The sequence below is a fragment of the Mixophyes fleayi genome, chromosome 1, assembly GCF_038048845.1.
Source record: "Mixophyes fleayi isolate aMixFle1 chromosome 1, aMixFle1.hap1, whole genome shotgun sequence".
In the NCBI taxonomy this organism is placed as follows: Eukaryota; Metazoa; Chordata; class Amphibia; order Anura; family Limnodynastidae; genus Mixophyes; species Mixophyes fleayi.
The window spans coordinates 314,988,863-315,008,482 of record NC_134402.1 but is presented as its reverse complement, the minus strand read 5'-3'; the positions used below and the strand labels follow the sequence as shown (position 1 = coordinate 315,008,482).

The following is a 19,620-nucleotide window of genomic DNA, read 5'->3' as shown; positions in this document are numbered from 1 at the left end:
GCCATCCCAAAATAGAACCGCCTTGGTTTTGAAAACCTGAAATAAGTTGTTGTCTGTTTCAGTGGTTTTCAAACTGAGAGGCAGAACATGAGTGAAAGTTGCTTTGTCTCAATTCTCGACCTACCCAGGCTGATAGGCAAAAGTAGGAGGAACAGAGCTGAACTGGTTTCTAAAAAACATATTACGAGAGTGCTTGTGTGTACATATTACAGTGCACCTGTCACCTACTTGTATTGGATGCAGTCATTTTTAACCAATATTCATAACAATGCAGCCTATGAACTTAATAGGAATCAGTGCCTGATGCATATTGGGCATTCTTGAAATGACTCTGACATCACTGGCTTTTAATTAATTTATATATTCTCATGCATGTTGTTTCAGCCTGCAAAATGATTGCCTCTTTCAGGCGTACCTTTAAAGGCTACTTTACTTCTTTATATTTTTTTTATATATATTATTATTGTTGAAAGCCTGGGACATGTGCTTTTGGCCCAAGTGCAAAAAAAGGGTGCAGGAGCCAAAAACTGCACAAGGGTACGAACTTCAGACCCTTCTCCAAAGACAAATTCCCATGAACACAAAACATAAACTCAGCCCAGCCAAAAAGCCAGAGCAAAAGGAGGCAGATGCATCAACATCAATTTATATAGAGACAGCAAATTCCGTAGCACTTTACAATTGCAGACAAAGACAGTAATTAACAATACTGGGTAAGACTGACAAAGGGATGAGCAGGCCCTGCTCGCAAGCTTACAATGTATAGAGCATAAAAGATAGTAGTATAAATGTGGGAAGGTGCTAAAAGTCACGTGCCAGGTGTAGAATGGTGATTTTTTTTTTGGCACTCCTTTCTCGCTACTCCAGTGGCACATTGAGTCCTGGGCTTTCAGCGCCACCTGCCAACCCTCCAGCCAGAGGACCAAGTGTAGCATGTCCTTACAAGATTGGATACTACACTTCATCGTAGCCAAAAGGCCAAAGAAGCAACTTCACTATTGTGCATCACGTAATGCAGAAGCCTACATCTGAATGGTAGGCACCCTTTTGGTCACTGAAGGACTATTCTATTGGGACTTAGAAATAGGCATAAATCCACCTAGAAGTACAATTTTATTTTGCACCTTGGTAAAACCTTGTTGCACTGAAGGGGACGCTAATTTAAAATGTGCAGCCAGAATTAGGGGGAAATATACTAGCTCAACTCTCAATCACAGGGCAAAAATAAAGCAGCCCAGTACTTATGCGTGCTACATGTAAAAGCAGCCAGTATTTTCCCTGCATGCAAGCAAAATGCATTTGCACCTCTTGCATTGCAACATGGTTTGTCCAGGGGCAAATGTGATGTACCCTTAGCTCCTAACTCTGAATAAAGCCCATTGTGTGTAATTGTGGTGCAGGGGAACACACAGCACTACCCCATGCAAGCTGAGCACTTTTGGAACCAACAGATCCCTGTGAGATCACCTATAACTGTAATATGCAGTAACGATTTAATGGCCCTTATTTCCAGCTATGAAGGAGCACATTTTATAAACAATGAATTGCTCCAGTAATGACACATGTAAGTGCAGGGGAAGAGCCCTTCAGCTGCCAACATTTTTAGGGCTCTTGTGGGACAGGGAAGGAGCATTTTCAGTGGTTTACAAAGATAGTAATAAAACATGTACTTATTGAATGCAGGATTAATACATAGTCTACATTTTCCTATCGCCAAGCACACGATAAAAAAAAAAATATATATATTTTTTTATTTTCAAACAAAAATCTGTAGCAAAAATAAATGTAAGCGTGCACAAATTACAATGTAGGGTCTTACTAACTAACTACATTTCTATCAGTTTTGTATTGAGAAAAAAAAGTCAAGTATTGAATACATATGCTTGTGGCTTGACATGCACACAGCTGTATGTAATTTTCTTTAAGACGCGAATATTTATTAACAATATTATTTACATTTATTTATATAGCACCAACATACTCTTCAGTGCTTTACAATTGGGAACAAACACAGTAATAAAACAATACTGTAATAACAAGCAAACAAAGGTAAAAGCACCTGCTCACAAGCTTTACAATCTATAGGAAATATTTACATTGCAACTAGATATTTTCCCCAGTGAAAAACACCTTTAATAACATGTATTATTTTCCTATACTGCCACACAATAACATCTTCCAGTCAACGAGTGTCACTTTGGTTGACAATTAAAAATGTTTAGTCACCAATTTAATTGTGACCGTAGAAAGGGAACACAACGGTGTGACCTAGAGGGGATAAACGTTACACTTCGTACAAATGCTTTTAGATTTGTCCATGACGTTGAATGAGCAAGATAACCATTCAGCATATGGTTATCAGAAACTTGATCTCCTTTAAGTCTATCATTTGAAATACTGGAAATAATTATATTTAAATATGTTTAAATAATCCAGAAGGAGATCTTGTTGACCGTTGCATTTCAGTATACAATAATAGCAGAAATATAGATATACTTTGGGGGTTCTTTGGCCTTAGGTTGTTAAAACTTAAGGTTAATTATAAGTTCCGAGAGCTTGTTGATATCATTCAGGAATGGCTCCCTCTGGAGAATAAAATCCACTTTTGCTTCTTGACAGGGGAAAATGCTTAAAAGATCACATCTGAGCCTTTCAGTGTCCACGTGAGATCGAGCATCTGTCTCTTCCCTTCCCTTATGTCCACCTGGCTTTCTATCACGAAGGTTGAGGACCTCTGTCTGAGATGATGGTTTTGGTGGTGAATGGCAAATCCTTCGAGCAGCAAATGAGTGACCTTTCGACTTAGACCTACATGAAATGAAATACAGTTAGGAATGTAAAATATTCAGATGACATTCAGAACCGTTTGAAATGATTCTTACTTGGGTAGAGAGTTCTTAGTCAGAAACTGATCCAAAGGTGGTCCATTTCTTCCCAGAGGGTCATCTGGAACCATGAATATGTCTCCAACAAACGTGAACTGCAGCACTCTTAAGGTTCCCCAAAAATTTAGCACATTAAGAAGAGATTGTGGTTACTAAAATGGATATATGCACTTTGTTTGCGACCAGATAAACTTAAAAAAAGGAAGTAGATAATAGATATTAAAATGTGTAGCTACCTGTCCTTTATTATACTCTGCCAAGCTTGGGATTCGGCAAATATGTCCCTTAGGTAGTCATTTGTGACTATTACACCATCTGTCTTCTGAGCCAGCTGTAGCATAAACCTACGTTGGATTAGATAGTACGCAGTGTTGTTAAAAATGGTTCAATACCAAAAATATTTTAATTAGATTAAATTTAGCAATGAATGTATTACTTGGCAAATTAAAATGATCTTTTGACTTCCCAGTCCCCACACAGAACATTAGGATACAGTGTTAGAAAAACTCTTCTATTGAATTAATATTTTTACATACGCTCCATGAGCTTGTTGGGGGAATGCACCTGAGCACAATACTGATATGATTTGCAGTGGTTTATGTGTAGGCAACTCATTCAGTGTTACCTGTCATCGTAAGATGCAATTCTTTTGCCTTCAACAGTTCTTGACGGGGTGTAAGAGAGAAGCCCAAGATCGTTCAGCTCGGTTAGAAAGTGCTGCTCTGTGGAGAGAGGAAAGATTGACTGAGACCTGTGTATAGCCCACCTCCATGCTCAGTTATGTAGGACAGGCTGAGGCTTGGAAGTTTTACTAGTTAGTGGATGAAAAAGTAACGCACTAAGCTTATGTTGAACATCTTAGCAGTGCTACTAGCATTTACCTCACAACTAAAAGAAGGTTCTTGTTATATACAATTTTAACTAGCCATCAAGAGGCAGCCAATTCTACAATTAAATAATAATTACTAGAACTGATGCACTCATTATATATGATGTCAGCCATAGCTGATTGCGGACATGTTGCCTTCACTCTGATTATTTTTAAGTGCTACATGAAGATAAGGTTTAAGAAAAGCATGCCGTGTTATATTTTAATACTACCAGCTAATACATATCAGGGATGTGTGACAGTGAAAGGAGTGATTAAACTAACAAAAAGGGTGGAGAAACTGAGGTGATTAATATAGTTAATGGGGAAAGATGTTTTTCAGATGAAGAATGGTAAAAAAGACATGAAGTTTAAATGGTTATTTAAAAATAATGATTTTAATGGCAGGTTGTGGCTAGTATAGTAAGAATAAATGGGTAGAACACATATAGCCTCCTGGTATATTACATAACATGACTAATGAACAGGAAAACTAAATGAGAGAGTAACTTCGACTGTGTCCAATGAAGTTAGATTTTCTCTGGAATTGTGTGTGACTACAGACTGAACTTGAGTAGATGAAGGAGTCAGTCTTTGGGCTTCTCCAGCTTGGTGAAACATGATGGCCATAGTTACTTGTCAGACTGATTCTGAGTATGTTCACCCTTGTAGTGTTAGTTTTTAGTGCCCTAAAATCAAGCAAAGGACATAGCTCAACTGGACAACTGGATAAGGGCAGCACGGTGGCTAAGTGGTTAGCACTTCTGCCTTACAGCACTGGGGTCATGAGTTCAATTCCCGACCATGGCCTTATCTGTGAGGAGTTTGTATATTCTCCCCGTGTTTGCATTGGTTTCCTCCGGGTGCTCTGGTTTCGTCCCACACTCCAAAAACATACTAGTAGGTTAGTTGGCTGCTAAAAAAAAAAAAAAATTGACCCTAGTCTGTCTCTGTCTGTCTGTGTGTGTGTGTGAGGGAATTTAGACTGTAAGCCCCAATGGGGCAGGGACTGATGTGAGTGAGTACAGCACTGCGGAATTAGTGGCGCTATATAAATAAATGGTAATAATAATAATAATAATTAAGGTAGGGAAGAGTGTATTTAGATCCTTAAAGGGCAGGTACTTTGTATGTGAATCAGGATTAAATGCACTATTCCTTTATTAGGTGCTGCCACACACTAATGCTTCTTTAAGGTACAAAAGTGGTAATATTCAATGTATTCAATCTCCCATGCTAACTGGTTGAAATGAAGGTGAAAAATCCTCCCACATGCACCATCTTCAGAACTTAATCGCTCCCATGTGAGAGGTGGTGGCGTATTCACCCTTTACTTGAAGCTGTCAGCTCAGCAGAGATTGAGTGCTATGAATAATAACTAGTGTTCAAAGCATGTGTTACCACCCTTAGTGTAATATCACACCAAGCTGTTTGTAGCTAAATAAATGTAGCTGCTGCATTTCAGATCTATTATATTTGATGTAGTTTCTGGGATCCTATTGTGTGAACAATTTGCAGCTCTTGATATGCAATAATGGGAAAGATAGAAGCAGAGGTTTATACTAGTTGCAAAATGATTGCATTTTGTAGGCCTGCGTGATATAACCCTTTTCAAATGCATTTTCAAATGCAGCTTGGATTAAAAATAATAAACTAAGTTGGCCACCATTCCCCCATCACAAACAGCTCACGTTTACCACATATGCAGATTATTTCAGCCAGTTTGGCCCTAGATGTGTATGGCTAAATCGTCTACACATCTAGTCAATCAATAATCAGTCAGGCTAATTAACCAGATCACCTAATATGTGTCCTTCAAATGATAAAGCTTTGCATGTTAATTATGCTTGCTATGACATTACTGGCAATGTGCTTTGTATGAGTCCACCAACTTTCCTGCTACCTCTGCACTTTGGTATGAAAACGGGAAAAGGGACTTTAAAAAGAGCAGAACTTCTCCCCAGTGTAACATTTACTCAAGGTAAGTAGCACTTACAAAATTAAATCTAACGCTACTATGGCACTTATCCTACTTTGGGTAACACATGCCATGCGATGCTAGTAAGGACTTTTCTACTAACTGTCAGAGCAGCTTTGATAGATATTTTTGCCCACCGATTTTCTGTTACTCAGTTTTTGCATATTGTGTCCATTGGACATTTATTATAAATGTTCCTCAATGACCCAGGCTTCAGCACAGTGGAGATGCAGCACACTCCTAATTAGCCATTTAGTAATGTCTGTTTACAACATTGGGGATATGCAGCATTTTTAACATATTTTATTCAGTTATATCTTGTATATATTTTAGCTCAGAGATACACATGTTTTAGTACACTTTCATGTCTTAATGGGCTTTTAGTTTATTTTCAGGCAATATATTAAGGTTATGCACTTCACATGCCTTCCATAGAAATTGGACATTTAAGTTTAGTCTCTGAGACTGGAAGGCCTACTTTAGATATGTACCTTTGGCTTTACTATCCTTCTTCATTCTCCACTGGGGCACAAAAACAGTGATGTTGCGGTGTCCTCTGTCCCAGAAGTATTGTACAGCCAGTGCAATACCACGGCAGGAGTAAAAACGATGGAGACCGTGTCTAGGATGGAAAGAAAGAATGACTCATGACTTTGAAAACTGCCATAAGCGTTACGCCTTCTATGACCAATGAGTATTCTCTTCCACCCACTATCATTAGCATTGTATCTTTGTTTATCGAGTTAATACTGAGTCATATCAATAACTGGTAATAGTCCTACAGGGATTAACAGTTTGTGAACCGTTTCTTGTATGCAGAAGAATGAAACTGAAATAATGTAAGAAGCAAAGAATATCCGTGCATCAGATATCATCATTTTACATTATCATTTGTCAAATATCATTGTTTATCAGAATATAGTATGTGAAGAGTGAGTATGAGAAGATATGAGTGACGAGCAGTTAGTGACAAGGAATGACAAGTTATAAGACAATTGAATCCTAAGAAGTCAGAATGTTAAATTATGCTGTGTATTTTACTCTTTATATATTACATATTACTCTGATTTTTACATAAAGGGGGAGATTCAATTGCTGGCGATGTGGTGAGTGGACATCATGCTGCACACATTGGCAGCAATTATTGATGGAATCTCCGGTCGTTTAGAGGTGCGGGGAAAAATGATTGGAGATATCTGTCAAATTTCGAGTCTAATTTAATCTTCCCCAAAGAGAAGTCTGCGCTGCCCAATAGAGGGCAATGATGCAAATGGAGTAGCTAACAGTCCTCCGATTGGTTGGTGTATAAAGGACTCAAAAGCAGTTTACATATCAAACTGAGGCATGATATGGTAAACTACACAGCATAATTATTCTGATATCTTGGGAGTCCCTCATGAGTTGTCCCTCATCACTTCAATTATCTCTCATTTCTCATCACTGGTCATTCATCGCTCACTCTCCAATCATCACAAACTTATTTGATTTTTACAATAGAACATTTTCTATGATGATGTCCCAAAATGGGTAATATATTGGTGAGGATAACACTTGTTGGCTTAGAAATGTCATTTTCCATAAAAGCAACAGTGGATTGCACAATACAGAGTCGTAATTTAAAGTTCAATTAGTGTCTGCAAACTTTAGACACAGTTACTGTTATTAGTTGTTATGAGTCATGGAAAGTATCTAACTCACATCTTAAGGAACACATGAGAAAATAGGGGACCGAGAGAGTGAAGCAGAAAACACTAGTTATGTACTAATACTCAAGTATAAATAGATTGTATTTTCCCTTAAAGAGGAAGTGTCATGTTTTGCTAGGCAACTAACATTCTCCAGTAACAGCACAACGGAAACAGAATAATACTAAAGGCCATAAAAATGTTACATCTTACTAACCAAACATTAAACACCATATTGAGCTCAAAGAAGAACATAACAGGACAAATGTTTATATAAAGCAAAACTGATGTTTCATTAACCAGTATAAAACGGTATGTAGTCGAAATGTCGGCATTCAGAATGTCAACACTGTTATAATGTCTATATGTTAATAATGTCTACACATTCAAAATGTTGACATGTAAAATGTGTACAGGGTTGTGATGTTGCCATTCAAAATGTTGACATAAACAGATGTAAACAATAAAAACAACAATATATATATATAAATAAAACCCCAAAAAACAGCATGCTGGCTGGCCAGGGTTCCCTAATATAGCACCACTACGCACACGCTTGTTGTCCCCCTGATTTTGTTTGTGGAAGGACAAGCAGTTTTTTGTTGTTTTTTTTCAATGCATTATCGTTTTTATTGTTTACATCTGTTTACGTATGTTGACATTTTGAATTTATTGAAATAAATTTCTAAAATAAATGATCTCTACGTGATCCAGCTACACCCCTCCCTCCTTATCCATGCGAGCCAACAGCAGGCCATCTCACCACGATTTGGCTCTTGGTCCTGCAGTCTCTTGAGGTTACCGGAGGTGACCCGGGGGATCCATGGCTTCCTGCCGAGACAGTCCATCCGTGTTGCTATGGGCCTTTCCTTGCTTGTGAATGATGTGAAAGTTATAAACTTGAATTACAAGGCTCCACCCCAAATGTCTGCCATTCTCCCGAGGTGTGTTATAGCCACTTTAAGGAACTATAGTCAGTCACCAAAGTAAAATGTTGTCCGTACAAATAAGGTTGAAGTTTCTTCACTGCCCAAACAATTGGTAAACATTTTCAATTGTGGCATACCCCACCTCCCTGTTCAGCAGTTTTCTGCTCAAATAAGCCACAGGGTGCTCCTGCCCATCTGGCCCCACCTGGCTAGAACTGCTCGTAGTCCATACTGTGACACATCAGTTTGCACAATAAAGCCCTTGTCATAATTGGGTGCCAAAAGTACTGGAGCTTGCACCAGGGTTTCCTTTAACGACTGAAATGCCAGCTCCCAAACGAGTGTCCAGTCAACTACTTTGGGAAGTTTCTTACTAGTGAGATCTGTAAGGGACTTCGCTACAGTATTAAAGTCTGGGACAAAATGTCTGTAGTACCCTGCTGTCATTAAGAAACCAGTACATTTAACTGGGAAGTGGTCTTGGGCCAGTCTCTGATTGCCTCTACTCTACCTTTGCTGATTCTGACCTAACCCTTCCTCCCCCCACACGATGGCCCAGGTACTGCACCTCTGATGTCCTCACCTGGCACTTGTCTGCTCTAACAGTCAGACCTGCCCACCCAATCTTCCCTAACTCCAGCCCTCCTTGCTCTAGATTATCCTCCCAAATCTTACTGAAAATAGAAATGTCTTCTAGGTACTGAGCTCCGTTCAGCATATCTACTAAAGCGTTAATACAGAGCAAGGGTTGCACGGCTGGCGTCCCTCCCTCTTGCCACCATGCCTCAATGACCTGTGCAGGCTCAGCATCCATTGCCTTGTCCTCTACGGCCGCCAGCTAGATCCTTCGCTCGGTTGCCCTGCGCTCATCATAGGACAGAGGGACTAGTTTTGTGGGTACAGTATGCTGAGAAGAGGGCGCTGCTGTCTGGGGGTCTGGTTTACCTTGTTCCCAGTTTACAACTGGGCCGCCGCCTTGGCCAATGCTGACATCAGTTTCCTCTACTGGGGTTCCATGCTGTAGGTGCCATTCTCTCAGGGCCACTCTCATCTCCACCCTGTTTGGCGAATATGGCCTGATATCAATGCCCTTGGCACTGCCCAGCCTCAAGGTCCTTCCTGGACACGTTAGTGTAATCAGACATCCTGTGCGTTCTCCTGGCTGCAGTTATTCCTCTCCTGAATAACTCGCCTCTCCTGACTAGTGCACGAAAAGCCACCTGGGGTTATTCCACCGCTTTTTAAAGATTATTTGCATAAAACAGTTGTCAGCTGAGGTTATGGGTATAGCACCACTTGCTATCACTTTGTCTGGAGATGTGTCCCATGTGAATAAAACGAACTTCATTGAACTTTCTTTTGCTTTGATGAGGACCTTCAGTATTCTTTCCCTTTACCTTATTGTATATAGAGCTTTTAATCAAAGTAGCTTGTAATGTTTACCAGAGAGCTGATGGTCTATGTTGATTGCGATGTTTACGGATACAGTAAAGTATTAGCAGTACAGTATTTAGCTGATGCAATGTTTACCAGAGAGCTGATGGTCATTATGATATGCTGGAAGCTTCACAACATTCTTCAGTTGTCTGGGGAAGCAGCTGAATGAAAGGACAGCTGACTACCATCAAATAACTAGTGTAGAGAAAGGTGGGGAAAACGGTCAAAAGCTGGGCAAAAACATTGGCACACACTGCTTGATATTTTTGTGGATTAAATATATAAAAGACCAGGGCAAGCAGAAAGCTGGTGTAAGTAATCCTTGCTCCCTGCAAATATATAATGACAAAACCAATCCTTTACAACTAGGATAGATAATAGACTCCCAATGTAGCTCCAAAGTTGATAGTATTAAAGCTGATAAATCCGGTGCAAGTGGACCACTGAAAACTAATACTGTGTGTAACTTAAGCAGAAATGGAAATTCCCGTATACTGAACTTGCCTAATATACGTTGTTTTAATAGCATGTCAGTTAGGTTTTTCAAATTTTAAAAACACCACTTTTCCATGCGTGTCTCAGGTACACTTCGCTTCTGTGCTTTGTGGTCCCGTTAATGGACATACTGCACTATATTGTGTATTTACTGTTATTATATAAGATAAGTTATATGAAATACATATATTGAAAATAAAAATACGATGGTAAAAAACAGCCATAAAGCCTTAGAGTTGTCTTTTTTTTTTTTGTACGCTGTTACTACATCATTGGTAAATTCCCTATCTCTCCCTCTCCTATATATATATACACACACACACACACACACACACACACACACACACACACACACACACACACACTATTTGGCAGTCAGATGGACAAGTCTGGGTTTGGCGGATGTCGGGAGATCGTTACCTGCCTGACTGCATTATAGCAACTGTGAAAAAGTTTGGTGGAGGAGGGATAATACTATGGGCTGTTTTTCAGTGTTTGGACTAGGCCCCTTATCTCCAGTAAAGGTCAATCTCAATGCTTCAGCATACCAAGTCATTTTGGATAATGCTATGCTTCCACCTTTGTGGCAACAGTTTGGGGAAGGCCCTTTTCTATTCCAACATGACTGTGCCCCAGTGCACAAAGCAAGGACTACAAAGACATGGTTTGATGAGTTCAGAGTGGAAGAACTTGACTGGCCCGCACAGAGCCCTGACCTCATCCACATCGAACACCTTTGGGATGAACTGGAACCAAGATTGCGAGCCAGGCCTTCTCAACCAACATCAGTGCCTGACCTCATAAATGTTCTACAGAATACATGGGCACAATTTCCCACAGAAACACCCCAACATCTTGTGGAAAGCATTCCAAGAAGAGTGGAAGCTGTTATCACTGCAAAAGGGGGACCAACTCCATATTAAAGTATATGTATTTTGATACAATGTATTTACAGTCCCTGTTGGTATAAAGGTCAAGCGTCAAAATACTTTTCTCCATATAGTGTGTGTGTATATAATATATACACACTTATATATTTGGTAGACATTTGTCTGTCCACTGTTTTTTTTTTTATTTGTAGTACGCATTAGTGTTTATGTGTGATTAATAACTGTTTCTCTTATAAATATATAAAAGAAACAGTTAATGCACTATTCTAGAAAATAAAAGTGGGTGTCTTGTGATAAATTAAACTTTCCACTCAACCAAAAAAGAAAAACGACCTTAATAAGCAGCACTTGTTAACTGGTGATTTTGATACACATATATTGGGGTTCACAATGTAACAGTGTTTCTAAAAAAAGATAAAATGTAACTTTTATTAAATTTACACTTAAAACAAAGCCGTAATGAAGGGTGAAATGCACATTAGGCTAGTGTGACTTTTTATGCTGCTTATTACGTTCTTTTCTGATATCCCTTGGGAGTTCACAAGGCTGGCGCTTGTGGTCCTTTTAGTTATAAACCTAATCTGATCACATTGTGAGTCAATCTACATTTAATTGTACTGGATAGCTTGCTATCCACATACATTCATTATTTTAAAAAAGAAAAATTTCATAATAAGGGAACAGATTAAATTACTTGAAAACAACCTAAACATAAAAAGGTAAAAGTAAAAAAATAATAATAAAAAAAAAGTTAAAAACAAAAATGTACAATTGTTTCCAAGCCTTTTAAGGGCAAAAGCATGTTGTTGTTTTTTGCTAGCACTTCCTGTATTTACCTGTAATATGCTAGAAATAGAAATCAGTATCTGTCTTTTTAAAAGACTAATATTCACTAGGGTACAAACAATGTAGATACATTAAGCGCATGTTTCTAACTGCCAATTGGTGCAATGTGACCCCGGACGCCAGACCCATTATACTTCAGCTGTAGGAAGCACAATAAGATTAAAACAGCATGGACGATATGTCATTCGCCAGGGCTTGATTGTGTTGTGTGTCTAGATTAAACTCACTCACATCACTAGTTCCAAAATCATCCTTGGTTTAATTAATCCGAACAAATCCGCATGGTCACAAAAGATATAAAATACCTCAGGTCATAAAGGATTTAAAAAGCTCCTTTATAAAAAGCGAATGATTTTTCTTAATTGCTGAGCAAACTTTAAATTTACGAAAACATATAAATTATAACAATTAGCTAAATGTAGATGAAGGGAGCATTCATATCTATGTGAATCGTGTTTTTCAGTGAACACATTAAAACACGTCCAAAAAAATGGAAAACGTAAAAACACACGCTGCATTAAATACCGTCACATTAAACATCTATGTGTTTATATATATATATATATATATATATATATATATATATATATATATAAAAACAAAATGAAAAACGAGTTGATGTGAACCACCATTAAAATAAATCTTTTGCACTATTTTAGTTACTAAAGAAAATCTTTGTGAAAATACTTAAGCTGAATGACTATATACGTTTGTATATAATTGCTTGATTGACACATAGTGAGTCATTTGTCATATTTTGTACCACAATTACAATGATTAATGTAGTAAGATAATGTTAAATGATTTTGAAAATCATATTTACTTTGTTTCAGTCATTTGAATCACACCTATATAATTCTGTTACTGTGATATAATTTGTCCATTGCATTTCCAGCTAGTGACTCCACATGTTATAAAGGTAGCAATTCCTTGCTCACTACAGCTACTGTTGCTGGCCTAATTGCAAATCTGGGCATTCACATTACAATCCAACTGTCTGGCTGATCAACGAACAGACAGGTAGGCGTAGGGCCTAATTACATTGATGCAATTGTTCAGTTTCTACACCAAATACCTGGACCACGTCAAGGTAGGGCCATGCCCTCGCACATGCGCTAACAATCAATTTGCCAGTCAAATCTGATCCAATCTGTAGGACGACACAAGTTCCAAAGATCGGGCATTTTGATGAAAAAATGTACTAAGCTATTCAACCAGATCTGCATGTGCAAGCCCAGTATTGATATCTGCACATCTCTGGAAATGAGATATATTAGTTAGAGACAACTATCTTAACCACAGAAATAATAGTTTACTAAACCACTTTTTTATTACAAAGGGATTATGCACTTTTGGACAAAACCTCCTTAATTTAATCTGTTCCCCTCCCAGTTTCAAGGGAGGGGAACAGACTCATTTCATACAGGGAGAAGGGATGAAATTAAGGAGTAGCTTCCTAGGAGAAAAGACTGCATGGAATATAAATAGTAAACACTGACTCCGGATAATTATGGTTTATGAAACTCAACTCATTATTACTTACATCTTAGCCACATTACTTCCGTCTATAATGATATGTCTCAGCCGGTCATTTCCTTTTTCATTTCTCAGGTTAAGCTGAAAAGGTGTCTGCATGGCTTCATTGAATCTCTGTGCTCCTGTCACAATAGGGACATTTAGTTCTTCCTTAACAGCTTTGTCGACTGCTGCCTCCATGAACACAGGGTCAAGTTGGGTGCCACCATGAAATACATCCTCCACTGGAAGGTTATCGCTCATTGCTTTGTGCCAGACAATGTCAGAAAATCCCACATCAAGGTTAGAAGTGTTTGGTTCAGGCCAAGGTTGAACATCAAGCTTTGGCTGCAGCCATAGGCCTGTCTCTTGTTGTCCTATTCTTTGGACTTCAGCTGGCATAAAGCAATCTTCAGAATTATTTTTTTCATTGAGTTTCCTTAGGAGTCCTGCCACAGAGCCATCCCCAATGTCCACAATTTCACTGGGTGAATAGCCACATTTCTTGGCAGCTGATTTCATTACTTCTAAAAGGTAATCATCACCATTGTTTGAAAGGGTAGGTGACATTCCTTTCAAAGTTGAAGGTCTGTTTGCTGGGCCACTGCTACTCTGGTCATGGTTAGATTGTTCCATATTAACTTTGTCAAGTATTTGAGAAGGCTCCTGGATCCCATTCTCTGACAGTACCTTAAGCACAACTGATTCCTGATAACCCATCGTCTTAAAGAAATCCAAAAGCATGTTGAATTCTTTTTGGGTTCCCAATGAAAACTGGGCATGAGAGCCTGGATCTCCATCATCCCTCCCCATAATAGTATCCAGCAGTCCAGATATCTGTTGGAAGTCATCATCATGATCATCATTTCTTACTGGTGCCATTTTTTCATTCAATCTAGGCTTTTCTTTCGAGGGACTACCGGTATGGCCCTCATTTACCTCCTTTATGAGTCTCTCCTTGTTACTCTGTCTACTTAGATGCGTCTGGTGATTTTTATCATCCCATTTATTGTTACTTACTAGTTCCTGTGGCTCTGAAGCCCTTTGTTGTAAAACTCCTTTGCTAGGCCTTGTTTTAGTTATATCTATTGGTTGAGAGGTCATAGGTTTTTCAAGTCTTGGTTGATTTTGGAATTCTATAGGTGCAGAAAAGAAAGCCTGATTGCTCATTGCTTTGTCTGCAAGCAGCTTAGATGTCCCTCGATGATTCATGAGTTGTTTCCCTCTGCCATCTTTGTCCTCCTCTACTAGAAACAGTAACTGTTCCTTGACAGAAGTTGGAAGAATAAGAAGGTCCAGTGCATGATGGTCATTATTTTCCTCCACCAGGTCCTTAAAACTTCTTTTGATGGTGGCTTGTTGGTCTTCTGGCTTGGATATACACATATCTAAAAAAGCATGAATCCGGCTCTGGGCCATTACTACTCCTTCTGCAAGACCAGAGATTCTGATTCGTCCGGGAGTTTGAGGTGTCACACATGCTGAAGTGGCTCGAATTAAGCAGTCAAGAAACAGACCTTCTGCCCCTACAAAGATACAGTGCATGTCACGTGGGTACTTAAAGTCTTCTATTACCTCTGGAGTACACAGTCCTTTAATATAATCCTGAGGGGAGAAACAGAGATATTTAAAGTCCACAATATCCATACTCGTAAAGATATATTTTTAACACTGTCCTTACACACAAGATGTCACATTGTATTGCTGTTGTAACTAAATAACTTGCAAACTATACGATATCAACCTCTTTTTCCCTTTATAAGAACATTTAATGGTCTTTACAAAAACCTGTAAAACAGTTCAATATCCCATCTTACCTTGGCTTTTACTATGGTCTTTCTTTCACCTAGAAGTTGAAGCCACATCTGCTCATGACCGGTGGACTGCAGGGGTAACTGATCCTGATTAAGAACTCCTAAAATGTTCAGAGTAACTCCAAATAACCTCTCAACATGCAGATGTTGGTCCCGAAGTTCTTTTTCCGATCCCTGGGGCACAGCAAACTCATCCACGCTCTCATTATCATGTGCTGCCTCATACTCCCCTACAGCCATCATCATTTTAGGTAAAATAGCTTATGCCTACTATGAATGATTTGATAATGAAAGGACATAAGTCTTGTCCTCTAAATAAAAGTCAATGTTGTCTTTTCAGAACTGGATTAGCTCTTATATATAGGTGGTCCCAAACAGTATTCTGTTCACCTATCGCCACACTCTTCCTCTCTCTTCTGCTTCTTCTCTTGCAGGTGCAATAGGTAGACATCAGATGGTTACTGTTAGAGCTTTACATATATTTTACCTGCATTTATTTTCTGAAATGTAATGGTTTCCATTTGCTGTCTTCTTCCTCATTCTTCAAAGCTCCTGACCAGCACCCCCTGTTCCCCGCCCCTTGTGTATTTGTAATCCTTAACAACACCTGAAAACCGTTCTGTTTTCTTGTTTCATAGACCTATCTCAGACTGCCACATGCTCGCAGTGCTGCTATTTATGCTGTTCTTGCTGCTTAGTCCCGTCTTTCGCAACGCTTGCTATTACTGTCAATGCTACTTTACTATTGTCGCCTATTAATTAAAATAAACAGCACATTATACAGAATTGATTTAGTTGTAATAAGTATAACATGTCTATAATTAGCACTTGCAATAATTCCAATATTAATAATAATAACCACCAGTATTATCTGTCTAACCTTTCAATATTTTGCCTAGCTCTGTGTACAACTACTTCCTCGCCCGTTCTGCGTCACCCCATCCTGATGACTTATGGGAAGTTCCTATGTGTGTCAGATAGAGGGGAATTCCATATTTTGCTCACAGGGGGGAGGAGTAATGAGAATGTTCTGTAGCTACAAGAGACCGAACATTCCTTTTTGTTTCTGTACCCAGTCTGGATGTTGTAACACCATGTTGCCAGAGACTACAGTGCGTCGATCAGGTCTTCCTGTGCTTGATACCACATATAGATAACACTCGTGCTGTCGAACTAGCATTTTCTGTCCCACAAATTAGTTGTCGCAAAATTTAGTTTGCGTTACGAAACCACAGATACAAAATTGCTTTTCTGCAATAACATTACTATTATTTACAAATGTAGCTAGTGGATAGTTTGTGCATTATTTCTAAAGCTTGACTATATGTTTTAACAATATAGCATTGCTGTGCAACAAATGTAAGTCCTACTGGAATATAGTGCATGTTATGTATTTTTTTTTATATATTTTGATTTGTCAAAGTAGTGTTTCTGGACCCCTTGCAAAAAAAAAAAAAAAAGATTTGTTGTAATCTACCATGAAATGTTATTGTAAGGATGATGTTTTTTAGTAAGGGAAAAAAATGGTGCCTTGAATTCTTTTCAATAGATCATGGGGTCTATTTACCATTTGTGGCCAGTGGACAGCAGTGACTATAATTTTGTATGGCTAGGTATCGCAGTGAAACAAAATTTACTGCTGCTATTTAGTAAGCCATGGCAAAATCCCCCCACGTAAATGAACAAAACACCTCTTCATGGGCATCATAATGCCTGTGAAAGAAGGAAGTGACCCTCTGTGGCTATTACGCATGCATGGCTAAGGTAATGCATGCGCATAGTGATGGGACCCAGTGAGGGATCCAGACCAGTTTCTCCAGTGGCAATGGACCCCAGTAAAAAGGTAAGCTTACGCCATCTTGAGATTGCTTTAGTTTTTTAAGACCTTGAGAATAGAAAAGCCGTTTGCCACTTGTTAAATGGGGTCAGATCGCAGTCCCCATAGAGGTCTATACAGGACATGCATTAAATAATCTCTGATTTATTCTGCTTTAACCTCGTGATGTATAATAGAAAGAACTGCAATAGCCATTCTCTGGAGAAAACAGCTAGTTTCTCAGAATTTTCATAAATCGACCCCCATATTTGCAGCTTAAATGCTTGTAAGAATACTGATCAACAGATATTTTTACACCTGCTCAAGCTGTAAACATGATCTGCTACACACAACATATATTTTTTTCATTCTAGAATTATCATCATCGTCATCAACATTTATTGATATAGCGCCCAAAAAATTTATAGAGCTTTACAATTAAGATCAAGCACAGTAATAAAACAATACTGAGCATTACTGACAGAGAGGCAAAAGCGCCCTGCTCGCAAGCTTACAAATAATACATTGTAGATATATATAATGATATGGTCATGATCACCTAATTTTTTAAAAATTGCATTGAGGAAAAATTGTAGCAAGGGGAGGCAGAAGAAAGGAAGACCAGAGAGGAAAAAGTTTCAGTAATCAATGTGAGAGATAATGAGTGAGTGGATGAGACTTTTAGTTACATCCAGGGTGAGAAAGGGCCTGATAGTGGAGATATTGGAAGTGGCAGTATTGATAGAGGAACTGAATGCTGCCAGGCAGTTATCCTCGACTCCTCCTTTTCCTTCACCCACCACAGACTTGGGGACAGGTGAGAGGGTGGAATTGTCAAAGAAGAGGGGGAATTGAGTGGACCTTGAAGGAGGGAAAAACAATGACTTCTGCCTTAGACATGTTCAGTTTAAGAAAGTGCTCGGAAATGCGAGAGGAGATGGCTGATAGATAACTGGAGACGAGAGAGGTGGGACAGAGAGATAGATATGGGTGTCATCAGCATAGAGGTGATATTGGAGGCCAAGATACAGAAAGAGAAGAGCAGGGTCCAAGAACCCTTGAGGGACACTGATGGGTAGAGGGAGAGGAGGGGATGTGTAGACGGATAGAGATAGAGAAGGAGCGGTTGGTGAGGTAAGAGGCGAACCACGCAAAGGGCCTTGTTGTGGATGCTGATGGAGAGTATTTGCAAGAGTAGAGGGTGGTCAGTTGTGTTAAATACCATACAGAGATCTAGAAGCATAAGAAGGGAGAAATTACCCAAAGATTTGGCAGAGAGGAGGTCATGAGTGACCTTGATGAGAGCAGTTTAAGTGGAGTTGAGGGTTCAAAAGCAAGATTGACGTGGTTCTAGGAGAGAGTGGGAGGTGAGAAAGGAGGTGCTCTGATTCTGTGAGATAAACCTTACCCGCAGATGTGAAAATAGAGTAGCAGGAGATGGTTTAATTGCACAATATTTGTGGTGTGATGGTGTATAAGTAAATTCATGAGAAACAGAGATGCCCTTGGGAGTTTCAATAACTGTATTAGAATGTAAAAGGATACATATAGTGAATACATCAAAGTGAGGTAAGAACACGAGAAGAAACAGTTATATCGTAAATACCAACTGTATCATTGCCAGAATGTTTGTGGTACAAGTATGGCTTGATTGTTAGGAACCCCTACAGCCGGCACAACACAACCCGGAATCTACTCTGCCAATCAGGTGTTCACTGGAGCCGCTGATGGTGGGGACAGACTGGGCCGCAGACTGACAGAGGGTCATGAAGTGCGTACCGGCTGGGGAGAAACCAGGCAAGCGGAGTGAGGTCCACGCAGAGGTCAAGGGCTGGCAGCAGACAATAGTATCGGTAAACAAGCTGAGGTCAGGGGTCACAGGTGGATAGCAGAAACGGTAAACATGCCAGAGATCAGGGTCACAGGAAACACAAGCGAAGTCCAATTCAAAGCCAAGGGTCATACACGGGAAATCAGTAGCGGTATCAGAATACGGGAACAGGAACAAGCAGGTCCGCAGACTGGAGCACAGAAGCTATAACTGGCAATGAGGTAGCAGACCTCATTGCCTTAAATGTACAGGTGAGCCAATCAGAGCCTAGCTCTGCAACTACTCCCAGGAGCTGACTAATAAAATAATTACAGCCTAATAGCCAGCAGGCTATTAGGTCCTTCTGCGCACGCGCCCGGCTGTCCCCTGTTGCCGGGACGCGGAGCTACACTGCTGGGCGTCCGACCGTTGCCTCGGCAACGGTCGGGAGTTGAAGGGAAGTGACGTCCCGGTCGTCATGGTGACGGCCGGGACGCTGGGGCAGACAAGAAGCGAGCTGCGGCGGCTGTGACTACCGCCGCGGCTCGTGACAGATTTGAATTTTACTGCTTTGAGTTCCTCAATGTTATAAAGCAGGTATTGTATCCTTTATGATTATAAGTCGTCCTAGGACTAGGTTAAGTAGTACTTA

The 19,620-nt window shown here is 39.6% G+C and overlaps 1 protein-coding gene across 2 annotated transcripts; it reads right to left on the bottom strand.

The window, feature by feature from the left end:
* Positions 1 to 1,869: 1,869 nt before the first annotated feature.
* On the bottom strand, positions 1,870 to 16,304 carry LOC142158426 (protein KHNYN-like). Of its 2 annotated transcripts, XM_075212370.1 has the most exons (7): positions 15,346 to 16,303; positions 13,557 to 15,133; positions 6,223 to 6,353; positions 3,511 to 3,607; positions 3,122 to 3,229; positions 2,883 to 2,990; positions 1,870 to 2,808 (listed from the first exon to the last, which is right to left on the bottom strand). In XM_075212370.1, exons 1-7 carry the CDS (start codon positions 15,586 to 15,588, stop codon positions 2,523 to 2,525), a joined length of 2,550 nt encoding a protein of 849 aa, XP_075068471.1. In that variant the 5' UTR covers positions 15,589 to 16,303; the 3' UTR covers positions 1,870 to 2,522. The 2 variants fall into 2 exon arrangements, with proteins under 2 accessions (XP_075068471.1, XP_075068480.1); XM_075212379.1 differs by lacking the exon at positions 1,870 to 2,808 and having other exon boundaries at positions 2,951 to 3,037; positions 15,346 to 16,304.
* Positions 16,305 to 19,620: the final 3,316 nt, after the last annotated feature.

Bases quoted from the DNA above. Each gene is read 5' to 3' on its own strand.
- LOC142158426 (XM_075212370.1), bottom strand. From the start codon at position 15,588: ATGATGATGGCTGTAGGGGAGTATGAGGCAGCACATGATAATGAGAGC. The intron at 15,134-15,345 runs GTAAGATGGGAT...TTCTCCCCTCAG, and splicing joins AGACCATAGTAAAAGCCAAG to GATTATATTAAAGGACTGTG. The intron at 3,230-3,510 runs GTAACACTGAAT...AATCCAACGTAG, and splicing joins ATTGCATCTTACGATGACAG to GTTTATGCTACAGCTGGCTC.